This window comes from Narcine bancroftii, chromosome 1 (genome assembly GCF_036971445.1).
Source record: "Narcine bancroftii isolate sNarBan1 chromosome 1, sNarBan1.hap1, whole genome shotgun sequence".
NCBI lineage: Eukaryota > Metazoa > Chordata > Chondrichthyes > Torpediniformes > Narcinidae > Narcine > Narcine bancroftii.
Genome location: NC_091469.1, coordinates 397,912,949 through 397,925,330, shown reverse-complemented (window position 1 = coordinate 397,925,330; position 12,382 = coordinate 397,912,949). Strand labels below are relative to the sequence as shown.

General features: G+C 44.8%; 1 protein-coding gene across 1 annotated transcript in view; it reads left to right on the top strand.

The window, feature by feature from the left end:
* The window catches only part of vwde (von Willebrand factor D and EGF domains), a 223,544-nt gene that overhangs the window by 86,851 nt on the left and 124,311 nt on the right, over positions 1-12,382 (top strand). Inside the window, 1 exon segment of the mRNA XM_069929982.1 lies at positions 6,446-6,550. Coding sequence (XP_069786083.1) covers positions 6,446-6,550 — 105 coding nt within the window.

Here is a 12,382-nt window from a genome sequence, read left to right as displayed (position 1 = left end):
CAGATATTACCCCCTGCAGTAGGCTGGTGGTCGTATCCTCATATTGTCCCAACTCAACCTGAGGTGGTCGCATTTGATTGCATTTGGCCCTTAACTTTCTAAACTCTTACAATTTCTGTAACTGTCCAAATGTCATAACCATTTCAACTGTAAGCTGTTCTCCCACTTCCTCTGGCTTCTTGTTTCATACATCACCCATCTGTGTGGAAAATGTTGCCCGTAGAACCTCATTAAATCTTCACCCTTCATCTTAAACCTATGCCCTATAATTTTATACACCCCTATTCAGAGAAAAAGACTGACTGCCTCCTTGTCCCTCATGAATTTATATACATCCATAAGGTCATTCCAGGTGGGGGGTGGGGGGGGGGAATTCTCAGCTTATCCACACTCAAGCCCTTGTGAATCTTTTCTGGACCTTCTTTAGCTCAGCTGAAGGCTGAACAGTAACAACTGAGATGAGAAAGCATTTAAAGAAGAAAGTCTGCAGATGCTAGTCAAGTGTAATACAGAAATATGCTGGAGGAACTCAACAGGTCACACTATATCCATAGGAAGACACAAATATGTTGTGAAACTCAGCAAGTGTACAAAATGGGAGGGGGGGTCAGGGGGGAGGAGGACTCCTGTGGATATTCGTGACCTGCTGAGGATCTCCAGCATGTTTATGTATTGTAAGATGAGAAAGTAGGAAGAGAGAGGGATGAGCCCAAGCTCAGTTTCACTTTTATGAAATTCACAGCAAAGGAGGCTATCATCCATTTATGTTTGCCACTGTAATCATGCCTCAGCCCTGAGCAGGAGTTTTAAATAAACCTAAATTTTGTTTTGTCATTGTCTGTTTTCTGAATGAAATGCAAATCCAGCCCTGGTTGCCTAGCTTGTTTGCAGACAGTGCATCACATGGGCTGTGCAAACTCTAGCAGTGCTCTGGTATTTTATGTTGTGGGATTTGAAAAAAAGTGTGATTAATCAGCCAGATGGCCTGGCTGCACACAGCTGCATCTCAGCTGAAGCCAGTATAGTCCAGGCCAGCTGGCTTTGTGATGCAAATAATTCATGGCTGGAGTCTCGTCAAACAACTAAACTCAAAGAGAAATGGTTTTCTCAATAGAGTCCCAGCCAAACTCTTGGAAAGGTCTCTCATCACTTCTCAGGGTCTGCATAAGGACAACATCCCAGAGAAAGCTTAATGCCTCAAGGCCACTTGTAAACTAAAACAGACAGATACTTTTTTTTCAGTGGGGGACTTGGTGACATGTCACTTCAGAGACCCAAGAGACTACAGATCCTGTAATCTGGAGCAAAATGCTAGAGGAACTCAACAGTTCAGGCAGCACCCATGGAGGGCAAAGGGATAAGTGGCACTTTGGATCAAGAGCTGCATCAAGAATGTAAGAAATGGGAGCAGAAATGAGTTTGCTCTGCCATTCAATAGGATTATGGCTAATCTGGTTGTGAAAATTCCCTTACACTTGAAAAATCTATCTATGTCTTAAATACATTCCATAAGGCAGAGTGTACCACTTCCTTGGGCAGAGAATCCCACATATTCATACCTGGGAGAAGCAGTTCCTCCTTGTCTCCCGAACTTTGAGGCAAGGTTCTCAAGTTCAGCTCTCACCTGTGTTACGAGTCCAGAGGACCCCAAAACCCAGCAGCCACAGATATTCACCAAGATAAATAGTTACTTAAACAAAAGTTGCTTTTAATTATCTTTAAACATGAAAACAGAATCACACTTTAACTTATCACTATTAACTTACTTAACCTAACTTAACCCCCTTCTAATTCTAAGCTCACATGTATGTTATGTCTGTATAAGTTCAGTAAAGTTCTTTGGTTCACACTCCAATCTCACTTCTCATTCCTCCAAGTTCACTGGTTGCAGGCAATTCTTATACAGTGCACAGAATTTAACATTTATAAAATTCTCCAGGCTTTGGTGCTTGAAATATAAATGGTTATAGTCAGGAAGATTGTTGTCGGTTTTCAGAGAGAGATTTGTTGTACGATGACACCAGGACATCCACAACTGATGTATTTCCATCAGCCACTTCAGTGTCTTGCTGACAAAACTTAACCCTTCAGTGTTCTCCAGATGATAACCTCTTTCTTTCAGGTTACCACAGAGTTCCATTTTTTTTCTTATTTCAAGTGAAATATTAGACAGCCAGTCCTCTCCTCTTGAATGAACCACAAGGGCTTTGACCAGGCTGTCTTCAGAAAATGGAGCTTTCCATCAGCTTGCCAACTTGTTCTGTTCCAGTTCCAGCTGCTGTCTGCTGGCTGTTACACTGTACAAGTGATCTCTGTCTATTGTTCTGAGAGAAAGCCTGTTTGACTCTCTATACTTGCAAAACCACATGACCCTCTTAGAACAGGAAGCTCTCTTCCAGACAGCAGTGGCTCCAACATGTTCTTTCATCTGTTGCCTTTTGTAAACAATAATCCACTAGTGAAGTCTCTTGAGCACTCTTCAAAGCTCTTGCAAAAGCTCTGAAGCCCCGTTATGTCTAGCTCCAGTATTTCAAATAAGATCTGTTTTAGCGTTTGTATGTGACCTAATCTAACAAAGCTTTCTAAATTTATCTCCCAAAAACATATCTATAAACTCTGTCACACCTGCCAATGGAAACAACACCTCTACTATTTTATTTAATTCTTTCATAATTTTTAATGTCTCTATAAGATTCCTCTCGCATCTTTCTAAACTCAAATTTGTATTGTCTGTAAGCTCGCCTCCCCCTCCTCAATTTCAAAATCAATCCAATTCCTATTTAGCCCTTCCCCATTTCTCCATTTACTGCTTTCCTCCTATAGTTACCCATTTAATGTTGCTGATCACGAAACTTCTTTCCCTAATTTCCTATATATCTTTGCACTTTCTAAATTCCCATTAGCTGGTTCCATCCACTAATTCCCCTTTTACTGTTAGCCTCTGCCTTTTTCGGGTTATTGGAAGGCAGCCAAACTCTGACAGGATTAATTTATTGCATCCTGTGCTCCTTTTATGACCTTCTCTATAATACATCAGAGAGACTGGGATCACTTCGCTGAGCACTTTCACTCTGACCTCATCAGTGACAGGGACCTTCCAGTGGCCAACCATTTCAGTTCTGCATCCCACTCCCATTCCTGTTCAAGGCCTCGTGTGCTATCCCACCAAGGGCACCTGTATATTTGAAGAACAACATCTGAGTTTCCATCTGGGCACTCTCCAACTGGATGGCATTAACATTGACTTCTCCAGTTTCTACTAACTCGCTCTCCTTTCCCATTCCACCTCCCTTCCCATAGCTCTTCACCCCCTTCCCTCTCTATTCGCCTAACCATCCTTCCTCCCCATTCTTGCTGCTGTGCCCTCCCTCCCTTCTCCACCTATTGTCTCCTGCTCCCCCCATACCTTTTAATTTGAGCTCCTGCCAACATTTTTCCATACCTTAATGAAGGGCTCAAGGCCAAAATGTTGGTTATGTATTATCTTTGCTCTATAAAGGACTCTGCTTTCTCCAGCATTGTGCTTTTTACTTTACTAACCTCATACACGATCCATCTCCCTTAATCACACCCTCTTCTCATTGCTACCTTTCGAAAGAGGGCACGGAAAAGTATTGGGATTTTTTTTTAAGTGATCCCCTGATGGCAGCAATGTTTTGATACAAACTATAGGTTTATGAATGTGAGAGTAAACTGCAATTAACAAATGCAAATCCACAACTTCATTCTCTCAGGGCCTGGGCACAGGATTTATCTTTGATAATTCTTGGAGGAGACAGCACTGTAGCTCCCTTTATCCCTTGTACCCAAAAGTTTATGAGGCAGAATTCTGCAACAGTAATGCTCCAAATCATGAGTCCTACCTCAAATGCCTGTGAGTTTTGACAACCTAATTTTAACAAAAAAAAAATAAATTTATATCTATAGCTTATAAGCACTGGATCCCAGATGCAAAATTGGCAGAAAGATATCATGTAGGGCAGATAGAATTTGCAGAATTTCAGAATCTTTACTTCAGCCACAACAAGCATCAAGCAAAGATGGGGATAGAATGCTCCTCCCTAATCCCAAAATCTAGCAACAGAAATTGGGAAAGATATTTGTTTGTATCCTGTAGATAGCTATTGATAATTGTTTCACCAAGATATAATTGACCTTAATTTGCTGCAATCAACCAAAGGAAATTGAAGTTATGCTTTTACTATGCAGGCATTTTATTTGTATATCTGGTATGATTTCAGTCCTTGAACATGCATGTTGTTGGTGAGCTAGACTTTGGTTTGTCAGTAGTGACAATGGGCCAAGTTACCACATTGAAGAGTCACAGCTGTGTATATCTATCCATTGGCATCTATTGGATCAAGCCAATTGTGGAACTATACTTTTAAATGAATTGCTGACGTCAGTGGTGACAAGATCTTGGAAACATTCCACCTGAAGGGAGCATTGGACTCAGCCAATGAGATCATGGGCCATTAGGACCCCAGTCACCAAAAAAATCTAAGGCTCACAGATGCAATGACAGCAGGGCCAGTAGCTGCAGCCTAATTACACTTGGAAAGTGATGCTCCCAGGTGTGAAGTTGTTGAACAATTTGGGAATGTATCTTCTTGAACAATGAAGGAAAGATTTGTGTTATTACAATGTTTTGGTTTTGAATCGCAAGGAGCTGCACATTTTTACCATGAGCTGCAAGGAAGGCAGATTTTACTGTCCAAAGATAATGATGATATCCATACTGGAAGCAGTTGAAGAGGCTATAATCATGGGGCCAGAAGTACAGAAGTTGAGTACCTCCATGTTCAAGAGCTCAAAACCTGGGCCATATAGATTGTTTTCTGGATGGCACTACTCAAACCCTCTAGGACTACCAAAAGATCTGCCTGCACTTCTGAAATGTCATCTTTTTATTGCACTAACTGCAACTGTGAATATTTGTTTATCTATCCTTTTGCAGTTGGTGTATCTTGTGTACTCATTTGGTTGGATTAAGTAAGAATTTCTGTACATCTCTACATTGGTCTTGTATATATGACACCAAACTTGTATTTGCATCAAATATGGACCAGAAAAATCCAATTACAAAGGTAGTCTTAATGAGTGTTCAAAAGGTCTTTGGGATAGCTTCTTAATTACATTTTAGTGCCATCCAGAAAACAATCTATATGGCCCAGGTTTTGGGAATGAGATGGGATTAATTCCTAGTTTTATTATGAAAACATCCAGTTATATTATGATTCAGTTTTAACTTCAGTTTGAGAGGGGGAGATGAATAGGTCCAAGACTAACATTTTCAACTTAAATAAGGGCAAATATGAGGCATGAAAACAGAATGAGCCAAACTGCACTGGCAAATTAGGTTAAGAGAACTTTCAATTGAAATGCAGTGACAGTCTTTTAAAGGAAATTTAAAATGGAGTAGGTGCATTAAGTAAAAAAACAATTCCAAAAGAAGGATTTCACCATCAATGAAAAGTTAACTGTGGTATCAAACTTAAAAATGTCTGAAAATGCAAAGACAGATTCTAGATCAAATAATTGGACAGAATACTAAGAAAACAGCAAAAAAATACAAATTGATTTATCATAAAATAAATGATAAGAGTACAAGGAAAATCTAGCGAGAAGTACAAATACTTCTAAGTAATATATAAAGATAATAAAAGAAAGTACAATATTTCCAAAGTAAACATTAATCTTGTAGAAAACAAATCAAGATAATTAATAATGGAAATAGCTGATGAATTAAGCAGATACTTCGTATCATTCTTTACTAAAGGTTACAAGTAAAATCTCAGGAATTGGAAAGGAAGGAGAATCTCAGGAAAATTATTCACTGAGGGAGTGATATTGAGCAAATATTTATAGAGTTGTAGATTGACACCCTCCTCATGGTTTTGTTCTGAGATAAAGGTCATTAATTGGTTTTAATTTTCTAAACTTCCCTTATTCAGAGAAGATTCCATGAGATTGGAAAATAAATGCAGTTATTGTAACTCTTTAAAAAGTGAAAACATGAAGAAAGCAGCTAACTGGGTTTATTCAGCTTAATATCTGTCATGGGGAAATAATACCCTTAATAAATGGTTTTAAACAAGGCATGGCAATGCATTTAGAAAAAAAATCAAGATAATGGGGCATTATCAACATTTTTTTTTAGAAATGGAAATTACATTTTATGAAGTTATTAGCATTTTTTAAAGAAGCAAGATGTGATGAGAATGAAAGGAAATACCTGAAAGTGGTATAATTAGATTTTACAAAGATATTTAATAGGTGCTACAGCAAAGGTTATTGCGTGAAATAAATTCTTCAGGAATAAGAGGTAATATTTTGTTGTAGATGAAGGTTCACTGGTTTATATTAGGACTAGACTGATGTTTCCGTTGTGAGTAAGATGTAACGAGAGGTGTGTGATGGCTTCAATTTAATTATTTTTTGACAGATTTCAAATGATGGCTACACATACAGCAATTCACAGTTTTTAACATTATTGGATGGACTTTGTCAAACATGTGAGCCGAACTTGGATGGACTCTGCACTTTAAAGGTAAGATCAGACTTTGATTTATCGAACCACACAAAATGCTGAGAGCAGAAACAGCGGAAGCTGGGATATACTGTATTACTTTTAGTTGATAAATATTATTGTGCTTAATAATGACACAGAAGGAGATAATTTGGTCCATCAGGTCCAGGTCAGTTCCCAAGGATGCATTCCCATTGCTCCTATTTCCTTCCTTGTTGGGCACTATCAGTAGCCCCAATAATTGCAATGACAAAGACTTGAGGGGAACGATAGGCTTTATTGCACAGAAGATTGAGCCGGCCCAGATCCAAACTAGGGAAGTTCAGGGAAGGGAAAGGTGGCCTGACCTTTATGGCCTGGGTCCCAGGGGAAGAGTCCAGGTAAGAGTGTCATCAGGGGGTGGGCCAGCCTGAGCCAATTAGCATATATAATCCATACCATTACATTCACCCCCTCTTTTTAAATAGAAACCCCCCCCTCTTTTACACAACGAGAGAGGAAGAGTGAGAGGAAAGAAAAACAGAAAAAAAATTCCTAGAGGTTTAGCCGCACCGGCGACATCCTTCTTCTGCGTGACTGCCAGAGGGCAGGCGTGTCTGAGCTTTGCTATTTGGGAGGGGAATCGATCCCGGGGGGGGCAGGGGGGTAGGAGAAGGAGCAGCCTGGGTCGGGGTGATGCTTGGGGGCTCCCAGGAGGAAAGGGTATTTGATGCCTCCTGGAGGACCGATTCCTGGAGAGGAGAGCTGGGTGGCTCGGCCTCCAGTAATGGGGTGGTCTGCTCCGCGGGGTGGGCAGTGGCAGACAGTGCGACTTCGGGATCCCCGGCCCTCGCCAGATCTCGGATAGGCACAGTGTCCTCGTGGCCATCGGGGTACCTCGCAAAAGCATATGGTTTACTGCTTCCACCAGTGGATCCGTCTTATTGCCCCTCGTGTGTCTTCATAGCAGGACTGGCCCCGGGGTTGCCAACCAAGCAGGAATGGAGGCACCATTCGCCAATCTCCTGGGGAAAGCAAACAAACATTCATGCGGGGTTGTGTTAGTCGCGGTCCACAGGAGCAATCAGATGGCGTGAAGCGCTTCGGGCAAAAAGTCCTGCCAGCGGGACACCGGCATATTTTTGTACCTAAGGGCCTGGAGCACCGCCTTCCAGACAGTGGCATTCTCCCTTTCCACCTGGCCATTACCCCTGGGGTTATAGCTGGTGGTCCTGCTGGGGGCTATGCCTCTGGCCAGGAAGTACTGTCGCAGTTCCTCACTCATGAATGAGGTCCCCTGATCGCTGTGGATGTACTTGGGGTACCCGAACAGGGTGAAGATACTGAGCAGTACCTTAATTATCATCACCGAGGTCATATCCGGGCAGGGAATAGCAGAGGAGAACCTGGAGAACTTGTCCACCACCGTCAAGAAGTAGGCGTTCCTATTTGTAGTGGGTAGGGGGCCCTTGAAATTGACACTGAGTCATTCAAAGGGGCGGGTGGCCTTGATGAGGTGTGCCTTCTCGGGCCGGTAAAACTGCGGCTTACATTCAGCACAGATCTGGCAGCGTCTGATCGTGGACTGGACATCCTCAACGGAGTATGGGAGGTTCCGAGTCTTGAAGAAATGGTACAACCTTGTGACTCTGGGGTAGCACAAACTGTTGTGGAGGGTCTGGAGATGGTCAAGATGCGCGCTGGTGCACGTCCCACGGGATAGGGTGTCTGGGGGATCGTTGAGTTTACCTGGTCAGTACAAGATGCCGTAATCATAGGTGGAGAGCTCGATCGTCCACCTAAGAATCTTGTCATTCTTGATTTTGCCTCACTGTTTCGTATTAAACATGAAGGCCATGGCCCTCTGGTCTGTCAGCAAGGTAAAATGTTTACCGGCCAGGTAATGACGCCAAGTGGTGCACCGCCTCAATGATTGCTTGGGCCTCCTTCTCGACCGAGGAGTGACATACCTCAGTTCCGTGCAGGGTGCGGGATAAAAAAGCTACTGGCCTACTTACCTGGTTAAGAGTGGCGGGCAGTGTGAAATCGAGGAATCACCCTTCACCTGAAAAGGGACGGACTCATCTACGGCATGCGTCGTGGCCTTTGCAATGTCTCCTCGGATCTGGAAGAATGCAGCTGGGCTTCCGCCAATAACGAGAATGTTGTGGACTTAATCAAGGGGTGGGCTTTATCGGTGTAATTGAGCACCCATTGTGCATAATAGGAAAACAGCCTCAGGCATCTTTTTAGTGCTTTTAAGGTGTTTGGGACTGGGAGCTCCATTAGGGGTTGCATGCGGTCGGGGTCCGGGGCAATGGCACCATGTGCCACAACACAACTGAGAAGGGCCAGATGGTCTGTGTTGAACACACACTTGGTCCTTATTGTATGTCAAGTTGAGAGACTTTTCCGTACACAATAACTTAGCGAGGTTCGCGTCATGGTCTCGTTGGTCGTGGCCGCAAATGGTGACATTGTCAAGATATGGGAACGTCGCCATCAGCTTGTGCTCTTCCACCATCTGATCCATGACCCTCTGAAAAGCAGAGACATCATTAGTAACACCAAGGAAGTGAAAAAGTCTGCCATCGGCCTCGAAACCCATGTAGAGCAGGTCGCTCGGGTGAAGGGGAAGTTGATGATAGGCTGACTTGAGGTCAGTAGTCAAGAAGACTCTGTATTGTGCGACCTTATTTACCAAGTCGGCTATCCGGGGCAGAGGGTATGCATCCAACTGGGTGAAGCGGTTGATTGTTTGACTATAATCAATCACCATCCTGGGCTTGCCTGCCACTCTGACCACGAGGACCTGTGCCCTCCAGGGGCTGGAACTAGGGGCTATGATCCCCTCCGCCAAGAGTCGCTGAACCTCAACCCGGATGAACGCCATATATTCCATGCTATAGAGCCTACTCTTGGAGGCTATCGGTTTACAGTCCGGGGCGAGGTTTGCAAATAGTGACAGAGGGGCAGGACGGGTGGTGAGGCTGCAGGACGGTACCAAAAGCTGGGTGTTGGGTTTTGGCGGGGGGTGGTGAGGTCCATAAGCTGTGGGTTATAAACAGTGAGCAGGGGTTGGGGCCCCGCAAATGCCATCATCACACTCCTGAACTGACTCTGGAAGTCGAGGCCCAGGAGGATTGGCACACAGAGCTAGGGCATGACCAACAATAAAAAGTCTTTATAACACTCCCACCCCACCGTCAGAGATGCCACACAGTATCCTTGGATACAAGTCTGCTGATCTTTCGCCATAATCGACACGGACCTGGTCATCGGCCAAATGGGGATCAATAGTCTACGGGCCACCTCTGGGTGGATAAAACTTTCAGTACTGCCTCTATCGAAGAGGTAGTTCGATTTGTGTCCATTCACTTCGATCTGCATCATGGAGTTCGTGATCGGGTGAGGGCTGGCCTGGTCCAAGGTGATCAGTTCCAGGATGGGTATGTCGTCTTCATCGTCGGTAGGGATGCCTGAAGCCCAAGATGGCGGCCTCCATGTTGACCATGCTGCGAACACTGGAGAAGAAGGTGGAAGTGACATCATTGGGGGTGGAAGTGATGTCGCTGGTGAGGGTTGCTGCTGCACAGAAGATGGCGGCGGGAGTGGGTAAAATGGCGCTCGCCTTACTGCACACGCGGCTGGCAATGGAAGCTCCTTGGCCATACACGCTGCACTGCTCTGGGATGGGGCTCTGGACCTGCAGACACATTGATAAGTAGCCCTTTTTTCTGCAGCCCGAGCAGGTAGCTTTTTTTGCAGGGCAGAGTCGTTGCAGGTCTCTTGCCTGCCCGCAGAAGTTGCACCTTAATGATCCCGGTACTACTGCAGCAGCAGTCGGGTCAGTTATCCCCGACGCTGATTCCTAGGATGGCTGCCCTTGTGGTGGTGAGTACTGGGTAGGCCCGCTTCTGCCCGCGATCGACTCCGCGTGGCACTGGGCAGTCCCTAATGTTCTGGCCAGTTGGATCGCCCGTTTCAGTGGGAGTTGATCCTCCTCGAGGAGATGTCAGATATACTCCGACCTCAACCCTGACACGCAAGAGTCCTGGACAGATACCGTGGGGGTTCCCCAAACAGTCTTTTCCCAGTGCGATCAGGGCTCGAACAAACTCTTCAACTGACTCACCAGGCTGCTGTTTTCTGAATGCCAGGAGGTAACAGGAGTAGACCTCGTTGATCTTGGGCTTGTATATTGCCCGTAGCTCAGCCATCACCTCTGTGTAGGTCGTGCAGCTTCTGATGGCTTGGAAAGCCCTCTGGCCGAGTCTTGACTGTTGGACCTTTAGCCTCTTTTCGTCTGAATCGACCACTCCAGCAGCGGTCTCCAGGAAGTTGTTAAAGCAGTTGACCCACTGCACGAAGAGCTCCGATGCACCCAGGACTTGGGGATCCACTTCTAGCCGATCGGGACGCAGCAACTTCTCCATTACCGGAGTCGTTAAAATTTTTGTGCAATAAATTGTTGGGCATTTTCAGTTGCCCCAATAATTGCAATGGCAAAGACTTGAGGGGAACACTAGGCTTTATTGCACAAAAGACTTGAACTGGCCGAATCTAGGCTAGGGAAGTAGAGGGAAGGGAAATGTGGCCTGGGTTCCAGGGGAGGGGTCCAGGTAAGAGTGTCATCAGGGGGCGGGCCAGTCCGAGCCAATTAGCATATACAATCCATACCATTACACCCCTCTTTATTTTTATTTTCCTCTGTAAATTATTCTTTCTTAGACATGCCTATTACCAACTATTTTTTTTATTTTTTTGCTATTAATCTATACTCCGGAAATCATTTAAAGTAGCTAATTCAAAGAGAGCATCTTTGGGCCTGGGGGGGGAAACTAGAATATTTGGAGAAAAACGATGTATTCTGTACAATAAGCATTTTGACAGCATTTGGTCAGAATCCCTGAAGGCAGTGGCACGACCTGCTGCACTCTGCTCTGAATACTTTGTGTCAATGAACTGCTTGGTCTTTTGATCTCTCTTATATCATTATACCAAGAAAAATGCAGAGAACAAAACAAAGGACTCTACATCACCTTTGTTGACCTCACCAAAGCCTTCGACACCGTGAGCAGGAAAGGGCTTTGGCAAATACTAGAGCGCATCGGATGTCCCCCAAAGTTCCTCAACATGATTATCCAACTGCACGAAAACCAACAAGGTCGGGTCAGATACAGCAATGAGCTCTCTGAACCCTTCTCCATTAACAATGGTGTGAAGCAAGGCTGTGTTCTGGCACCAACCCTCTTTTCAATCTTCTTCAGCATGATGCTGAACCAAGCCATGAAAGACCCCAACAATGAAGGCGCTGTTTACATCCGGTACCGCACGGATGGCAGTCTCTTCAATCTGAAGCGCCTGCAAGCTCACACCAAGACACAAGAGAAACTTGTCCGTGAACTACTCTTTGCAGACGATGCCGCTTTAGTTGCCCATTCAGAGCCAGCTCTTCAGCGCTTGACGTCCTGCTTTGCGGAAACTGCCAAAATGTTTGGCCTGGAAGTCAGCCTGAAGAAAACTGAGGTCCTCCATCAGCCAGCTCCCCACCATGATTACCAGCCCCCCCACATCTCCATCGGGCACACAAAACTCAAAACGGTCAACCAGTTTACCTATCTCGGCTGCACCATTTCATCAGATGCAAGGATCGACAATGAGATAGACAACAGACTCGCCAAGGCAAATAGCGCCTTTGGAAGACTACACAAAAGAGTCTGGAAAAACAACCAACTGAAAAACCTCACAAAGATAAGCGTATACAGAGCCGTTGTCATACCCACACTCCTGTTCGGCTCCGAATCATGGGTCCTCTACCGGCACCACCTACGGCTCCTAGAACGCTTCCACAAGCGTTGTCTCCGCTCCATC